The following is an 18,982-nucleotide window of genomic DNA, read 5'->3' as shown; positions in this document are numbered from 1 at the left end:
AGCCTGCTCCCACATGTACCCCACTCAGTAAAACATACTGATGGTAACCCAGTATGCACTGGAACACAGATAAAGTCATTGTATGCAGTGAAAAACCTTAGACAGGAACACTTGGCAACATTTAAATAATTTGTAGGAGACTATATTTTTTGAACGGATGACATGGAGTCACTTTGTTGGCAGAGTACAAAATAAATGTACAAATAATGAGCGCTGTTCAGAAGACTGGTGCTGGAATGTTGCCACATTGACTCTGGGATAACACCTGGCCAGTTCAGCCGTACAGCCACTAAAGTGCAATTGCAGAACAAACACAGCAGAGAGGTGTTTGAATTCATTGAGCCTGGTTAATCTGGTGTAAGGTATAATTCCAAAGTTGCTGGACTCTGTTTCAAAACAAAAAGTATTTTTCTCCATTTCCCCTGGCTAAGCAGATGTGGATTAAACTTCAAGACTGTGGTACTGTTGTGTCTCCATGAACATCTGCCATGTTAATCCAGCAGGGCCGGGGAGCCAAGAAACAGCGCGCTGGTATCCCAGAAAGTTGAACCTCTCCCTTTTGCATTATTGAATTCCTTGAATTTATTTCCATTATTTTGTTTCTTGTACAAATGTGTTTACCAATTCCTGTTAAGCTTAACAATAATGCAATATATATCTGCTTTATGACCCATGCCTATTCTTTCTGCCTTCTTTGTAATTCATTTATCGTGCTTAGCATATGCCACAAGGCAGATTTTTTTCTTATACTTTGTACCTGTTCCATGCTGGAGTGATGTACTGTTAAAGATGGGCATCAAAGCTAAACTGTGATTAAAAATTATTATTGTCCATTTCAAACATAATTACTTGAACATTTCAATGCCTTGAAGCATAATGAGGGATTTGTATGGTAGTACAGTTTCCATAAATCTTAATTTTCATGATTAATACTGCTGGATACCATCGTAAAGCTAAACCAATTTTAACAATTACTTATTAGAGGAGATATTATTAATTTTAATATGTTTAACAATTCCATTAATGGACGATTCAATTCCATTTTGCGTTAGGAATAAGAATTATTCGTATTACAGAAGGGTAATCAGAATAACCCTCATGAAGGCTGAACTAAAATGTGTAGCTTTCTAGCTGTTTGCAGTTCATGTTGCAGAATTATTATTTGCTGCAGTTTTCATTCTTTGGTGGTGCTTTTACAGTAAAATGCAATTTGATGGGAATAAAATATAATAATAATAATCCTTGCATTTGATATTGCGCTTTTCATGTCTTCTCAACATCTCAAGGTGCTTCACAGAATAGACTGTAAAGTGAATTGACCGTATATTTGTGGGCGAAACGCAGCAACCTATTGCGCACAGCAGTGTCCCACAAACAGTCGTGGATTGAAAATGACCAATTTTTTTTTGTTTGTTTGTTTTGGAGGGATTATTATTAGGCGTGTGGAGTGAGGAAACTTGCCCAAGGTTTCGTCCTGCCTGGAATTGAACTCAGGTGTCTCGCTTGCAAGGCGAGTGCTCTAACCACTGAGCTACAGGAATCCTCTTTGTGACAGAGGAAAGCACTTATCAGAAGGTTGGAAACCTGCTTCCAAATCCCAGTGTGGTTGTAATGTAATGAGATGACCTGGGAGTCGAGCTGTAGGTGAATGTCCCAATGTGGAAGTGGAGCTGCTGTAAATTGCTGAACATATTCATATTTCTTCCAGTTGTCTCACTGAAGACAGAAAGCAGTCACCAAAAAGGAATGTTGCTTAATGTTAGATCTTGTGGAATAATGGATTTCCGCATGTGTCAGAAACCCGGCTGACCAAAAACTAAAATCTTGTTGGATGAGTTCACAAATAGTTTTGCAATTCATCAAGAGAATTTTACATTTTGGATATTTATGCTCAAAATTTACTTGGTTCTGTTTCTGGGAATGCTCAGTGAATTGGTTAAGAGGAAAATGTCATCTCGTAGCTAGTTTTATACATGGTAATGTGTAAGTAATTCTGGGGCGCTTTATGGTGAAGGATAGAAAAATACAGGAACAATTATGGACCACTAAAGGCCACAGGCCAAATAGGTACAAGTGCTCTTTATATTTGAAATAATGTATGTTGACTTGTTTTGCCTTTTATTTAAAAAAGGGTGATTTATTAAAAAGTGGCTTTTAAAATTAAATTGATTCAATTTGAATGAATATTAAAATGAGAGGAGGGAGTAGTAATCAAAAGAAACTGCTTGTGAATGTTACTGAAGGGCAGGAAGAATAGGAAGAGGATAATAACTAAAGGTGAATAAGATAAAGAACATTGTTATTCTGCTGTTATTTGAGCATCAGATTTAAAACTGACTCTTTCTCCCTACTGTACTTTGGAGGGCCTGTGAATAAACTGAAGTCTATGTGGAATCTGACTAATGCTGTTATTCATCCTCCGATGATAAAAGCATGAATTACTGAAGTTTAAATAAAAAATGTGTTGCTGAGAGTCCATTGGTTGAAATGGTTGCAGAATTCAATATTTGCTTGGCTTCAGACTAAGGATCTAGATATCAGTGTTTCTTTGTGACCAGAAGAGCCATGTTGGCCGATTACATTGGCCAACTGTCCTTGACTTATAATTTAATTCTGAGAGCTAATGTTTAACACAGCAGTACGCAGTTGCTATCCGTATTCAGAGCCAGGAATTTGTTAATCTCTAGCATGCTAAATCACGTTCAATGTTTAATTTAACTGAATTAGCACCATGACGGAGGGGGCTGCTGCTGGATTTTCTCCATGGCTTCACATATTTTCCAATTGTGAGCCAATCTCCCAGCACCCAAATACACTTTGGTTCATGTTGTACTCTACAGCCACACTCTTATCTTGGTGGTGTGTTTATGCAAGCACCACTTGGTAGTGTGTTTATGTGTGTGACCAAGCACACACACACACACGCACGTGCAACCAATGGTTTTATGAAGCTGACCGAATGAGTGTTCCTGTAAGTTTATGAACTGAGCAAGGTGCGAGGACTCCTTGTTCTCAGAGCTCCTTCAATTGCTTTCTCTAGTTATTACAAGTTTGGAGGTTTAGCTGATATCCAAAATATTTCACATTTCCTGCTTAAAAAAACGTAAAGCATTATCTTCTGAAGATAAGGGCTCAGCATTGAGGTACAGTTGTGATAAACATTTACAGTGCACCTCTGTGAGGGGAGTTTCGATTCAGTGGAGCTTGGGTTTCACTTCCAGTCATATGTGCAGAGATTGTTCAATTTTGTATCTGGTTGCTTTACGGAAGATTGATTGTTGCTCAGTGATAAGCAGGTGGCAGGAGGATCTCCTGCTGGCTGGCCAACACTGTACACAATACCGGTGCTGTTTTGGAGGCCTCATACTGAGAATTTATGCTACTAAGAGTGTCACCTCAAAGGTTGTGTGATGCACTTTGTTTTGACAACTCTTTCCGTGCTCTTAAGCATGGTTCCTTGATTGGTCAGTTGAACTAGTTAGACTTTTTATGCAGTGTACAGTTTTACTACTATAATTATTTTAAAAAGTATTCACTGCATCTAAATTTGCACATGCTTCAAAGAATTTGAACATACATCCTTTCAAAGAATGTTTTTTTTTAGCTGGTGTTGTCAATACTTGGATGTGTTGTGTGTGTGTGAGGCTTTCCAAAACTGAAAATGAGTAGACATGAGTTGAACCTGTGATAGCACACCTTTAATTTGGAGAAGCAATCCTTGGTCAAACACTTCTACTTACTAACGACTGGCTTGTGGTTCTTGCCAATACTTGTAGATATACGTATGAGGGAGAGGGGACTAGAAGGGTTTGGGAGGGAGTAAGGAATGGGTGGAGACTCGTGTGGAGTATAAACACCAGTATGCACTTGTTGGGTTAAATGGCCTGATTCTATGTTGTACATCCATGTTAGAATGTCCCTCCGAGGAGAGAATATGAGTTCCATTCCAGATAAAGGGATATTTCCACATGTAGGTGGTAATTATTATGTAGAACTCTGTCCAGTTTAGGTAGTCTTAAACATGGCAACGGGATTCCACATGTGCCAAATGCCCAGCTAACACAAACCTGAATTCATATTTGTATTTAAAATGCACTAGGATGAATACATGAAGGAAAAAGGTGTGGTTAATGAGGAATGGGATTAGAGAAGTTGGCTCCAGTGGGGAAGACAGCACTTAAATATCTCCTTCTGTACTATAAACTTTCTAGGACATTCTGTGACCATCTAGGGACCATGTGCCATCTAGGCCTGGCTACAATTCAATAAAATATTGAACCTGGAACACACACAGAGTCTCCAGACAAAATGAAAAAAAATGTAAATCAGCATGAACATTTTTGTGGGTCTATAAATCCCTGTATAAATGCTGAACCTAAAATGGATGGATTAAATTGCTAGTCTTAGATTCTTTGTGTAAAAGGTTATTGGTAGAAATACAGCAGTTTGCAAAATGGAGAAAGCAGGAAACTTATACAATTGACACTGAGTTTCAATGCTCCTTTTATTCAGATTCCTTGCTATATCCTTGTCCAAGGCCTATTTGCCATTAGAAATAATTAGTTACATTGCTGTCTAATTCACTTGTACTTGAGTAAAAAATGCACTGTAATCTTTTACAACGCTCAGTTTTAAAAATACAAATCATAGGACAATTTGTTGTATTTTCAAAAGTATGCTTATTGTATTTTATGATGCCATTCATTAAACATTAACCTAGTAAAGAATTATATTAAAAAATAGGTTTAATGGCGCACTATATTCCTTTGTGGTTTGGTTTTATTGCAGCACCACTCACTGCAAATGATAAATTACTACAGCATTCTGAGTTGTGGGTTTAAGATAATACATTTTTTCACAATAATACCTAATTTGTACCACTGGGAGAGATTACTTATAGCTTGACGAGAAGGAGAGTCTTTTGGATTTTCAGATTCAATCATTCTTCCATGGGGCCTGAGGAGAGCTCCAGGTATGTGACTAAGAGTACATGTATAGCTCCAAAAATTGACAAGGTTTTAATGTTACACAAGAGCAATGAGTATGAAAATCGTATTCTGCAGCAGGTGCGCTCTGCCGAATGCCAGCCCGACATCCTGGCAGACAACTTTCATAAGGGCTCCAGTGAGAATCATAATAATGAATTGTTGTTGAAATAAAGTCCAGCATAAATTAGACATAAAATACTGTCAACTCCAAAACATGAAAACTATTTATATGACCCAAATTTGGTTGTACATTGGTGTATCTGGGATTCACAGAATCACAGAATGTTATGCCACAGAAACAGGTCATTCACTGGTGTCTATTACCGCAGCAGATCTCTTACAGTGCCTTTGTTCTGCTGTGATCCATCCTTCAGATGAGATGTTAAACCGAAGTCCCATCTGCCTATTCAGATGGGTGTTAAAGATCCCGTTGGCACTATTCGAAAAGAGAAGGGAGTTTCTTCCAGTGTCCTGGCCAACTATCTCCCAAATAAAATTGTTCATTCATGCAATGGCTGTTCGTAGGATAGTGCTGTACACAATTTTGCTGCTGCTTTCTCCCACAAAATACAGTCACTTCACTTTATAATGTATCATGTCAAGCACTTTCGGACATCCTCGAATCATGACCCATGACATAAACACTGGGTAGATACTGATATCTAACAGAGGACATTCCTGTAGATTTCAGGAATGTGAACAGTGATGTCGAAATTCTATTTGGCTGAATAGCTCATCAGTCTGACAGGGAGCACTCTGTGCTCTCTCCTGTTCCTTCACTTGGATGAGGAGTTCAGGAATGATTGTCCTCGCCTGATAAGTTGATTGTTCTGTAGGGTTATTGTGCAACTGCAGCAACCAGTATCTCGTGAATTTTAAACAGATAGAATGGCAGAATATCTCCAACAAGCCCACTCAAAATAAAATATGCACATCTTTATTTAGGAAACCTGTAATTCTTGTCAAGCTGTTTTCACTGGCATGTGTCATTTTACACCTAAAATATTTACAAATGAGAAGAACATCCTAAGATGATGATGTTGACATTATTAATAATCTTACATTTGGTATAACGCCTTTCACATTAGGAGACATCCAAAGCACTTTGCAGGTTACACTGTAAGCTAAATGACTGTGTGTTTTGTTGGCAAACACAGTTTGGTGGAAAATAACACTTTCATTGGATGGAGAGACCCTAAATAATGTAGAAATATTTTTTTCTCTGAAAATTCACCCTTTTTATTGGATGTTATGACCTGAATATTATGTTCAGAGCCCGGATAGTTGAGTTGAGATAGTTCAGCAATTTCCAAGCATGAGCGGTGGAGCAATATACACACTATTTTATGGTTACTTTTTTTTGGAAACCTTGCAGATTTTTAGAAATATAAAGAAAACAATCTTGTTTTGCATGATGTCTAAATTTGGTCTTTAGCTATTTGATGGATGTGCTGAACACATTGTACCTGGTACTGAGCAGTGCTACAGGAGATAGCACCTTCCTCAGTGACTGTGTAAAATAAGCAGTTGTGGTTACAGAACCATAGCCCAATTTAACAAGAGCACCTTTAACTTGCTTGCAGTTAAACAAACCCACACAGTAATTTGGTGAACATTATTGTGTTGTGCTGTCACCTCTTAAGAATTTTACTTGTATTCATGAACACAAGAGTATTTATTTTATGACTTAATGAACTGGATAGGGGAGAATTAAACAAAAGATTTGTTAGTGTTAAGCAAAACATACTAATAAAAATGTACTGAGACAGGATGTTACTAAGATACCAGCAACTCCCTATGATAATGTTGGCTCGCTCCATGTGCAGGTTGTGAAGTCTGATTGAGCTGCTGTATAGAATACCTTCCGACAGCACACTGCAAATTAATTTTGGGCAGGGTGGGTTGCAAAAGTGAGAGATTGGCAGAGCTTTTGTCACTGAATGGAATCTTGAAGTGTTCAGCATCATTCATTAACAATGGTTGTGGAGAACAACAATAAGTTATATTTATATCACATCTTTCATGAGGAAGGACATCTCAGAATTTCACACAGCTGACTGGGAGCTCAAGTTCTGGGGGGAACTGTGGAAGGGGGGGCAGGGGGAAGTGGTCAAAAGCATAGCTCTTCAAGCCAGTTTTGAAGGTGGGAAGAGTGTGATGCAATTCTATAGATTAAGCAATTCTATAGATTAAGCAATTCTATAGATTAAGCGCAAAGTTTGCAGAGGTAGCATAGGGCGGAGATATAAAAGAATTTGAAAGTATAGACGAGGATCATGAATTGGATCCATTGGCAGATGGGAAGCCAATGGAGTCGAGCGAGGATGGTGGTGATTAACTCGGAGAGCCTCGCCTTAGGAGAGGACATGCCCTTTTTATTCTAGAGCAATTGATCAATATTTTGCTAAATGTAATAATTGTTGAAAACTTACTGAAAACAATGGTACCAATACTGAGTTCAGACATGCTCTGTGAAATCCTCTGGTTTGACAGTAATGGAGAGAGACACAGAACAACCCTTAAAATATAACTGTTTGTCCGTTGGAATCTTCCGAGCAGCTGAAGACTATGCAAGACTCATCTAGGTCCAAGTATATGATGTTCATGTATTTCCACAATACAGTATTTCCAAAAGATGATCTCCTTTAATGCAAAGGTGTGTATCAGTGCAGACCATCTAAAATTAAGCAAAACTGGGTGAAGAACTCAATTTAATTATTAAATACTCAACAGAAAATAACTGTGTCAACTGACAACCTTGAGATCTCTGCAGAAAATGTGCCATTTTGTATTCCTTTAGGATATTTTACATTTAGACATCATAAGCACACAAAAACAAAGACCATTTTTCAATACTGTACTTGCCATTAATAATCACCAGATGCCTAAGGGTACTTGAGATTTAACTGGCCATTGTGATTACAGGTTACATTACAACATAATAGTGCATTTGTTTAAAAGTTGCTTTCACACTCTGTGTCCTTTAAAATCACAATTTAAATATGATCCCATTCAACACTGCCACTTAAACAGATCAAACAGAGCTAAAGTCATTTTGCCTTTACTGCAGATTTTATAAGTGTTGTTCAAAAACAAGAGATCACAATCTGTCCTCCATTCTTGTTGTCGGTTATTTTAACGCTTCAAGACTCAATCCTGCATGAAGGCGTTTTTTAAATGCAAGTTATTGTATTTCATAACAAATGGAAAGAAATTGCTGATGTCATTCACTTTCCAAGATAGAGTAAAATAAACCTCATGACTGCTCACTAAATGTTGGTATGTTTAAATAATTGACTGTCTTTGTAAGAGTCTGTGCTTCAGTCTAAATGTGACCTGGGTACTTCTAATTTTGCTTTGTTCTCGTATATACAGATCCTCATATTAAAGTTGCTGGAAAGAAAGAAAACGTGAAGGAAGCAAAAGAAAAAATTATGTCGGTCCTTGACACAAAAGTAAGAGATGAGAAATGTAATCTCTCCTGAAGCTACTTGCTCATTTTCTGTCTGCAGGGTCGTTTTGTGAAGGGCTTGTGTAGTGTGTAATAATATAATAATCCTTACATATGATATTGTGCATTATCACATTGTCAAAACATCACAAGGAGCTTCACTGGATTTTGCTGTAGAGTCTAGTGACTATGTATCTGTACTAATGAAAGTATGAAACCTAAAATTGATTCCATTGTCCTTGTTAGTGTAATGCATTTCTACTTTAATCGTAGACAAGATTAAGTATAAAGTGCCCTCAGATAAGTGATGTCATGTTTGTGGCCAGAGTAAATAGATCACAAGATTAATTTGAATGAAGAAGTCTATCTTCGGTCTATCCAATCCATTAAAATGTCTGGGTTTGAACTTGTTTTGTCAGTCCAGTTACTCTGTTTTTGAACAATTTTTCCCATAAATATGTTGATAACTCTGTACCTACTGTAATTCTCAGCCACTAAATCGTATGCCTTTTTATTGTTTCAGTTTAAAACCCAACAAATTACACCAGTTTATTAGTTACAAGTTGCCCTTTGAGCACATAAAAATATAGCCCCAATGGGAAACTGTGGAACATCTGGCTGATATACCTGTATCTTGTAGCCAATATAATGTTGGAGGTCATTTAACCAACATCATGTAACGCATGTAAAGATGATTGTCAGCTTTGTGTTGTAAAGCACATTATTACCAAGTGTTTTAAGAGTAAAAACAAACCTTTTACTTTGTGGTCCAGAAATGAAGCAGTTCTCTCATTGCTCAGCTTGAAATAGAATGCACAATCCTTTGCATTTCCAGAGCATAGGCTAGAGCAGGAAATCGTATTCCAAGGGTGAGCACTTGTGCATTTGGTGAGCTGATGAATTGGATTTGTGATTTTCTTTCACCCGAGAATGTGGATTATGGGCCTTGCTGAACAGTCATTTGTTTATTTATTTACAGGAGTCCTGTAGTTCAGTGGTTAGAGCACTTACCTTGCAAGCGAGAGACCTGGGTTCAATTCCAGGCAGGGCGAAACCTTGGGCAAGTTTCCTTACTCCACACGCCTAATAATAATCCCTTCAAAACAAAAAAAATAATAAATTGGTCATTTTCAATCCACGACTGTTTGTGGGACACTGCTGTGCGCAATTGGCTGCATGTTTCTCCCACAAATATATGGTCAATTCACTTTACAGTATATTCTGTGAAGTGCTTTGAGACGTCTAGAAGACGTGAAAAGTGCTTTATCAAATGCAAGGATTATTATTATTATTATTACAATATTGATTCAGGGAACCTTTTGGGCCAAGCTGATTTATCTACTGTTCCTCATTTCCATCAATGACCTTATAGATTCAATTAAAATCCCTTACCCTTTTCCTAATCACACCATCCACTCCTCTTGAAAGATGAGCAGTAACAGAATGGTTTTGAAATACATAGCAAATTGTAACCAACAACCACTGGGGATAGAGCAGAAAGCTCCAGTGCCAGAATTAGTACCAGCAAACATTCTACAATTCTAATATCCCACAAACAAACCCAAGGAAGACTTAATATGAACAGCAATTCTTTATGAAGATGAAATCGGTGCCTCTGTGCACCCTCTTACTAACCTCTCATACGTTTCCCACCTGTATTTTATTATGAAATAATTTTAATTGATTTTACTCATGACCAATAATCTTTAACATTTTAAAATCAAGTGTCCATAATTGTCCTTTGGATTTTATGACATCTGTAGCAAATAAAAAGTGAATGGTGTTGTTAACAATAAGTTCTTTTGTAACCAATGGTTTAACTAACCATTACTTTCTTTGGTACTCGAATATGCAGTGATTTCTATCTGTATTCCTTTAAAATAAGTGATGTATTGGCATGATGTATTTCAGAATTTCTTATTAAGAAATCCCATTGGAAATCAGTGCATTTTAGATCACATTAGATTTAAGGACAATCCTAAAATAATTTAATACAAAACAACCTTAAACCCACTGAGTGCTCCTAAACTGTTTAATCTGTGCAAGCTCAAGGAGCTGCAGCTTTCGGTTCCTGACCTGATTTGCCCTATAGATCACGATGCAGAGATACTTGGCACATGTCTTACAGCCTGGGACCCTGTGACTTGAGACCAGCCAGCAGTAGCCATCACTGAGCAAAAAAAAACAATTCTCTGAAGGCCGCAAAAATTTTTTTTATATAGTGTTTGTGAAAATGGAATTGCTTAACTCCTTTATTATTGGTCTTTCTGCATGAGTTTATATGAGTTTTTCTTTGATATATCCAACGCTTAACATTGCTTTTTTAACGTGCTCTCCTGATGTGGATGGGGCGAGCTGAAGGGAGCAGGCCTGTAAATCTTTTTGTGACTCTTAATATCCTGGTAATGATCCTGCTTTGAAGCCTTGAAAATTCTGATGCTTGTGTAAAGTGGAAGATCAGCCATGAGATCAAAGTCAATGCAGGAGCCTCCCTAAACTGACAGGGAATCCAGACATTCTTTCCTCACACCCCCAGCAAGGCTGCCAGGAACACAAACAGCATGCCAGTCAGTAGTTCACCCAGGATCAACAGTAACAAAAAAGCCAAATTTTGTTTTTGTTTTAATTACCTCTTATCCATGTGGCTCTGGGCCATTGCCTGCCACCAGGATGGCTGGAACCATATGATGGGATGTTGTATAATGTCATTTTCCACTTTATTTTATCCCCGCTCTTTGGAACTCCCAGTCCCTCCGACTCACCTCTCCCTCCCCACATTCAAAACCTGCCTCAACATTTACCTCTTTGACTGTGCTTTCAGTTAGTTCCAGCTCCACCCCAGCCCCCACTCGAGTGCCCAGCCAGCTGTGTCGGGTGCTTTGAGTCATCCTCCCATCGTTAATGTAAATTATATTGTATATTTGTATTATTTTTTGTAGGAACAGGCACAGTAAAATTGTTTTGTTCTGCAAATTCTGCATTTTGAGTTCTGTTCAGCTAGGTCTCTGTAACACTGATTCTACCTTGATGTCATGGAACTTTAAATTATTTCAGAGAACACAAAACCTTTGACTTCTAATTTTCTCTACATTTCATTACATGGAACAAGATTACTACAAACTATTGCTGAATTATTTATTCTGACTGACTTTCCCATGGTCTCAGAAGAAAGTGGGTTGTATTCTGACCCCTGATAGCAAGAGGTACTTTCAACAAATAATTTGGGAGAGTGACCATTTTCTTGCCGGCTTTTATACAGCACATGTACTTTCCACTTTCCCTTTAATTTTATCAGAGACAAAACCTGTTTTTTTATCACTATTACTACAGTCTTCAAAGAGTTAAGTTAAGCTGTGCTGAACATAGAGATAGATTTCAACCAAAACAAAAGGCTCACTTACAGTCCATACTGCTCTTGTCAAGCTAATTAAAGCAACTACTGCTATAATAAGTAGTGGTTCCAATACTCTGCTACTTGACCTGATGTCTGGCTTTCCTGTTTAAACAATGAAAGATTAGTATTCACAGTCAATGTGTGTTCTGTAATGAGGAAAAATGTAAAGGAATTGGTGACCTGAGGAGGACTGACATAAGTGATGATGAAATTACATTAATTTTTCCCTCTTCAATTAGAGTAACCGGGTAACTCTGAAGATGGATGTGTCACACACAGAACACTCCCATGTAATTGGTAAAGGAGGAAACAACATTAAAAAGGTTATGGAAGAAACAGGGTGTCACATTCATTTTCCCGACTCCAATAGGAACAACCAGACTGAGAAAAGCAATCAGGTAATTCAGTGTTGATTTCTAATTCCATAATAAATATTGTGTTGGTTAGATTGAAGAATAGTAAATCAAATAAAAACTAATTTCCTTGTATTTGCTATGGTGCTTATCACATCATCAAAATGTCTTGAAGTGCTTCATAGGATTTGTTGTAGTGTTCATTTGAACAGGCAAATGGGCCCTCGGTTTAACGTCTCATCCAAAGGGAGCCACCTCTAACAGTGCAATCACCCCACCCCACAGCACTGCATTGGAGTGTCAACTTAGACTATGTGATTCCAGGTTCTGATCTCCGGCTTGAACCCAAAACCTTGTAACTCAGAGAGGCTAGAGTACTACGCTAGGCTGACACTTGTTTTTTGTGAGCAGGATGCTTTGTGATATAATTAAAATTAGTTATAATAATAATAAATTACATTACATTTGGTATGGAAGTGCCTTTCCTATTGAGAGGACATCTCAAAGTGCTTCACAGAATATACTTTAAAGTGCAGTCAATGACTGTATATTTTGATGGTAAACTTGTGGTTATAGGAGATGAGAGACTGTGAACACTACTGTACCACTTTCTGTTTCTCTTATTCCTAAAATAGAATTATTCCTGTTTGGTAAATGTTTGCAAGGGGTTTCTGTTTTCTCACACTTGTTCATACTGAGAGCAAACTCTCACTATAGCTTATTGATCACTCAGCGTGAGCATCTTATCTTCATTCTGATTTTGTAATTTCTGGCTTTTCACAGGCTTTTCACAATACTGATGCAGATTTTGTTTAACTTTTACTTTGGATGCAGATGTTTTCCATGATCTACAGTTTGCTCCAATGGATATCCATTGATGTAATTCAAGCAGGCCTTTTGTAATTCTCCATTTGTAACTCATGTTTTGATGCCCTGACAATAAGTTGGTCATGTTGCAGCATAGCAGTTTGGCTCAGGTTTACCCTTCATATGAACTAGTTAGAGCTATAGCTTTTGTTGGAGTAGTGAATGTATTGGCCTCCAGGACCTATTGGTTTAAAGTACTGAAGCCAAAATAAAATATGATTCTGTACAAATATATTGAATGCACCTGATTGATATCAATTGATGTATGTCTCAGTTTGATTCAGCAGCTGGTATGAGAAGCAAGTTGAGTGGATCAACAAAAAAGAACTGATTTTTAGCCAAGAATTACATTACATGACAAGGCTGTAATGAGCTCATGTTTCTTTAAAATCTTCATGAGGGTGTGTGTGTGTGGGGGGGGGGTGGAGGCTGATGGGAGAAGCATGGTGCCGTGACTAAACATAATGAATGAATAACCTTTAAGGACAAGATCAGGGTCTTCATTTCTTTTTCGTATTAATTTGTTACCATGGATACTCCTGGGTTTCATCTTATAAAAGACATCTGTGTGTGTACGTTTGTGATTGTTTTAATTTAGCTGCTATGTAATTAGTAAGTAGGTGATTAAGGTCTAGACTGTACTGCAATACCATTGGCTCAAAGCACAAGAAGATTAATGAAGTCAAAAGCTGCCAACTTGCTACCTTAGATTACACTAAGTGAAAGGGATGAAACAAATGTCTTATTGTTTGATTTTAAGTATCAATGTGCTCCACAGTAATATTAAGAAGTAGAGATGAGAATTAAACCAAGCAGCTCCGGAACACTTGAGTTCATTGTGAACTAACCTGCAGTTTTCCCCTGAGCCATCATTCCCTTTACTTCAGGAGACTTGAACAGATCCAATAACCTTCGATCACTCCTCAGTAGTCCAAAAAGCTGCTGAAAAAATGGTGCCTGCTATAGCTTATTTGTGACGCAACTTAGTGGGAATGCATTTGGTGTGCAAGGATATTTCATCCACTGAACAAAGGGCAGAGGTTATTTAACTGGTTCGAAATGGCCAGATTTGGCAACAGGCTGAAAAAAAATAAGAGATTTTTCTGACAATGGGTGAAATAACTGTAGCAATTTCATCATCGGGCATCTTTTGTGACTACTTAATAATATTGTTCGTAACTTTCCAATAACACAATTAAAAGATCTTTATTGTTAGTGAATGATTTAGCCCAATGATATTCTGACAAATAACTTTCTTACTCTCAAAGTGGAGAAATCCCACCTGGGGTTAGATTTACTCTATTTGTGTAGAATAGAGTGTCCTGAATTTGGTAAAGTATTCAATTTATTAACAACTTTGACGTTGGCTATCTGCGGTTCTTGAAAGATTGTAGAGAAAACCAGCTTCAAAATTAATGCTGTATTTAAGAATTTCCCAAATTCTGGATGCTGGTAAATGCTTCCTGAATACAGTAAATCTAGATCCAGGTGGAATTTCTTTCTATTAATGAATAACCTTTAAGGACGAAATCAGCCTTTTCTATTACATTATTTGCCCAGTGTTACAAATAAATAATAGATGTCATCCACATCTCTTAATTTCAAAATCTATCCTTTGATCTGATGCCAAATGGTGCAATATGGGTTCAAGTCAAGAATTGGATGAATTGAAGTTTAATGATGGGGAAAGAGTTCATAGACTAACACAAAAATCTTTAGATGCCCATAAATAATGAAAGCATGGGCCAAACGGAGGCAGGTGAAAGTTTCGTTTTGTGTCATTTTTATACTGTTCATTGGATTCAAAATCCCTCCACTGTGCTTCAAATCTCCATTTCACTACAGTTTGAATCTGCTTTATTCAACAGGTCTCCATAGCAGGTCAGCCATCTGGTGTAGAAGCAGCAAGAGTTCGTATTAGAGTAAGTTTCTGCATGGGGATTTTAACATAATTCCTGAAGTTGTTTAGCCACTGACAGGAACTCTCCCATCTCATGTTATTTATATATATCAGGATATTGGGTTCTTCATCCAACTCCTTAGAAACTTTCATAGATTTGTAACATAGCTGCAATGGCATGAATGCATGGCGAACACATTATACTAGGTTCAAGTATTTTAGTATTTTAAAAGAAAAACATTTAAATTTTAAGGGAATTTTTCTTTGTAAAAGTAAGTCACGTAGAAAATATGAGACAAGACCATGCATACTTAGTCAGGTAACTGCAGATGTCATTGTGCAGCGCTCAACAACAGCAACAACAAAATTACATTTATAGAGTGCCTTTCACATCGGGAGGACATCCCAAGGCGCTGAACAGTCAGGTGTCGGAGCCTGAGCATGGGGGAGAGGTGGTGTAGGGGTGAGGGAAGGCAGAGAGGTGGGAGGGGGACCAAAGGCACGATCGAAGAGACCGGCCTTGAAAGAGGCAAGGGAGGAAGTGAGGCGGAGGGACCATGGGATGGAGTTCCAGATTGTGGGGGCAGAGAGGCTGAAAGCCCGGCCACCAATGTTAGGGTGGGTCGGGCGGGAAACATGAATAGCATCAGTTATAACATCAGTTACAAAATGGCATTTTTTTAGTGCATGAGAAGGTGTCTGGCAATTCTAAGCAGGGCGCCACAATTTGAAGCAAGCTAGCTGGTTTTCTGTGCATATAATGGATTTTTGGGGGGTAACTAAATGTCAGGGTCTAACACCCCAATTGCATAGTTGTGAACTCAAGGGTTCAAATGCTGTTGGCATTTAGGATCTGTTTATTTCTGAGATGGCTGCTTCAATATTCACCTGTTTCATTGTTTCTTTTCTTTTATTACCAAGACTATTTTTCTGTAACTAATATTCTTGTGCCTAGGAGCTTCTGCCTCTGGTGATGATGTTTGATTTACCAATAGCTGGTATCTTGCAGCCAATTCCAGACCCCAACTCACCCACAATTCAGCACATATCTCAGACCTATAACATATCTGTGTCATTCAAACAGCGGTCACGTATGTATGGTGCTACGGTCATTGTCAGAGGTTCTCAGAACAATGCTGCAGCTGTCAAGGTGAGAACATTCCCAGAAGTCATGAAAATACATGATTGTTTCATCTTTAGTACAAAGGTCTTTTAAACAAATATCTGGTAATCCTTTTGAAACATTTAATTTAGAAAATAATAAATTTTTTCAGCAATTCATTACATATTTTTTTTGGAGGAGGCAGCGTGAGGAAAATATCATTAAAAGATTTTTCTTTCTTATGCCATGCACTGTCCCTGCTTTCTGCCTATTCTGCATCATAACTAGCCACAGAGACATGTGGAAACACAGGCCGTGAGAGACTCTCCTATTTAATTGTTCAATGTAATGTTTGTCAGAGTGTAAGTGAATTTTCAGGTACAGTATAATGAAATGCAGAGTAAAAATCCCTCCACTCTATCCCAGGAGATGTGTGTGTGTTTTTTTCTGTAACCTTCTCTTCCCAGTCATCTTAGTATCTGACCTTTAATGTGGAGCACTAGTAAGCAGTTGAGTGCATTGGAACTGCACTTGCAAGTACCAACATTTTGGCTGCATTGCCCCTAAATTTCTTTCATTTAAGACACTTAAAGCTGGGGGAGAGGAGGCTTAATTTTTATTCCATGTCTTGGGGGCTGGATTCAATATCAAAAGGTTAAAGTATGATGTTGAAAGTCACTGCACCACTCAGTCCTTTTAAAAGATGAGCCATCTCCGTCAGCATATTGAATGTTGAATGAAAAGTGTAATCTTCCTGTTTCGTTCTAGGAAGGAACTGCCATGCTGCTGGAACACTTGGCTGGCAGTCTAGGCAGTGCTATCCCTGTCAGCACACAACTGGACATTGCACCTCAACACCATCTCTTCATGATGGGCCGCAATGGCAGCAATATTAAGCACATAATGCAGAGGACAGGTGCCCAGATCCATTTTCCTGATCCCAGCAATCCCCAGAAAAAGTCCACGGTCTACCTCCAGGGCACCATAGAGTCTGTCTGCTTAGCGAGGCAGTACCTCATGGTAAGCATGAACATTCTACAACTTTTTGGCTAGTCCACAGTAATATGGAAATTAGTTTTATTCTATAATTATAATGGCAATAATTGTAGTTGTTGTCAAAAGCTTGGAATGTTTGCAATGATCTAGGGATGCTGTATTTCAGGGTTGCCTCCCTCTTGTGTTGATGTTTGATATGAAGGAAGACATTGAAGTAGAACCACATCAAATTACCCAATTGATGGAGCAGTCAGATGTCTTCATTAGCATCAAGCCAAAGCCGAAACAGCCCAGTAAGGTAAGGAACACAAATGAATCTGCTGCAGTATTTGAGTCAATGTCTGTTAACTCTTTGGGTTCTCAGGGGAGTGTGAAGATTAAATTCAACAAGCCAAACGTATTGAATGGATTTTGTGTTCTTAAAAATTTAATGAATTAAAACAAATGTCTGCAGGATGTATGTAAAAAATTGAGACATAGTTGAGTTTCGTATACATGCTAATCAAGTTTAAAGATTTCTGTTGTGATAGAGCAGCTGTACATAGACACCTCTGCAATGCTCTTGACACTTATCAGTGACCGAACTGTCCTTTTTGAGAGTGTCTGTGTGTTCCTGATTTCAATCAAATAATAGGTAGTAGCATTTCGTTCATGGCATTCCTATTATTGATTGAAATTTTGAACCATTCAGCATTGTCGCCAGTGATTTACTGAATTTTGGAGTTGAAGAGGAGCTAGATCAAGATGTTTTTATGATCAATATTTAGCCAATGAATCACTGGTAAGATATGTAGGGATCATATTTATCAAAGACAAGGATGATTATTATTATTAATTACACACAAGCAGTTTTAATTAACATTGTTATAATGTTTGAATCAATAAAATCCCCCCCCCCTCCCCACCCTAACTCCACAAAAGTAAAAGCTTAGAGGAGAATAAATCAGACATTTTGCATGTAAACATTTTACTACTGGAAGTGACAACAGTGTTTTCAGTCATAGAAAGTGGGCATGTATACTATGCTGCCCCACAGCAAGATCCACAATTTGTTATATAATTGTTGTGTGTTTTAAAACATCTGTTAGAAAAGTAATTGGCATACAGTCTTTACAGTCTGGTAGATTTCTTTACAACATTGGATGAGTTTGAGGTGAATATAACAAAATGGCTTTGTAATAGTATTGGTTTCCTTTGTCCCATTTTCTATATCCCAATGACAATAGAATTGGGAACACTTCTGAGTAGAATGTCCCAAACATTCAAAACTCTTGTATTATTGTAGATATTTGGAAATGTAAATGAGATTTAGATGACAAAACAGCTATTTTTCTTCTGACAGAATTAATTTTGCAATTGAAGGACAAGCAAATTTGTAGTTTTGCAATAATGTGGTTCAGTTTTAGAATGATATAGAAGTGAATTTAACTGCTTACCAAATGTATATCTTTGATTTATAATTGAAACTATGAGCAGCAGAGATTTATATCTACACAGCTGTGTAGTAATACTAGCTAAATGATCCTAATCTGTGTACTTGGTTCACTTACCGCAAGCTTGTTTCAGATGCAAACCATTCCTCTCAGTCGGTACAGAGCCAATGTATATTTTGTTGTCTGTTGTTAGTTCACGTAATATTATTAGAATATCAAACGTAGCTGGTAGAATTACTTTACCAATCAGGTTGCAAAGCTAGAAATTTTATTTTTCTATTCTAAATTCAATAAGATCTTCAAGTCTGACATTATGCTTGCATTTTCAAACTGCTACAGAATTAAATGCAATTATCTGTTATATATGGACAATTGTGTTAGGTTTGTTATCTGTACATGATGGTTCATGCCCTGAACGCCAATAAGCTATTCTAAAGGTTCACTTGAAAGTTTTTTTTCCCCATTTGCTGTAAAGCAAAGCCTGTCTGACAATTTCAG

The 18,982-nt window shown here is 37.7% G+C and overlaps 1 protein-coding gene across 3 annotated transcripts in view; it reads left to right on the top strand.

The window, feature by feature from the left end:
- LOC103180917 (protein bicaudal C homolog 1) overlaps window positions 1-18,982 on the top strand; it is a 99,051-nt gene that overhangs the window by 62,790 nt on the left and 17,279 nt on the right. For all 3 annotated transcript variants that reach the window (XM_042336738.1, XM_042336739.1, XM_007897029.2), the window contains 6 exons: window positions 8,364-8,443; window positions 12,073-12,231; window positions 14,922-14,975; window positions 15,909-16,103; window positions 16,824-17,075; window positions 17,218-17,349. In XM_042336738.1, coding sequence (XP_042192672.1) covers window positions 8,364-8,443; window positions 12,073-12,231; window positions 14,922-14,975; window positions 15,909-16,103; window positions 16,824-17,075; window positions 17,218-17,349 — 872 coding nt within the window. The remainder of the gene's footprint in view (window positions 1-8,363; window positions 8,444-12,072; window positions 12,232-14,921; window positions 14,976-15,908; window positions 16,104-16,823; window positions 17,076-17,217; window positions 17,350-18,982) is intronic.

The sequence above is a fragment of the Callorhinchus milii genome, unplaced genomic scaffold, assembly GCF_018977255.1.
Source record: "Callorhinchus milii isolate IMCB2004 unplaced genomic scaffold, IMCB_Cmil_1.0 Scaffold7, whole genome shotgun sequence".
NCBI classification, from domain to species: domain Eukaryota; kingdom Metazoa; phylum Chordata; class Chondrichthyes; order Chimaeriformes; family Callorhinchidae; genus Callorhinchus; species Callorhinchus milii.
The sequence above is the reverse complement of the archived record's forward strand: the minus strand, read 5'-3'. Positions and strand labels throughout refer to the sequence as shown.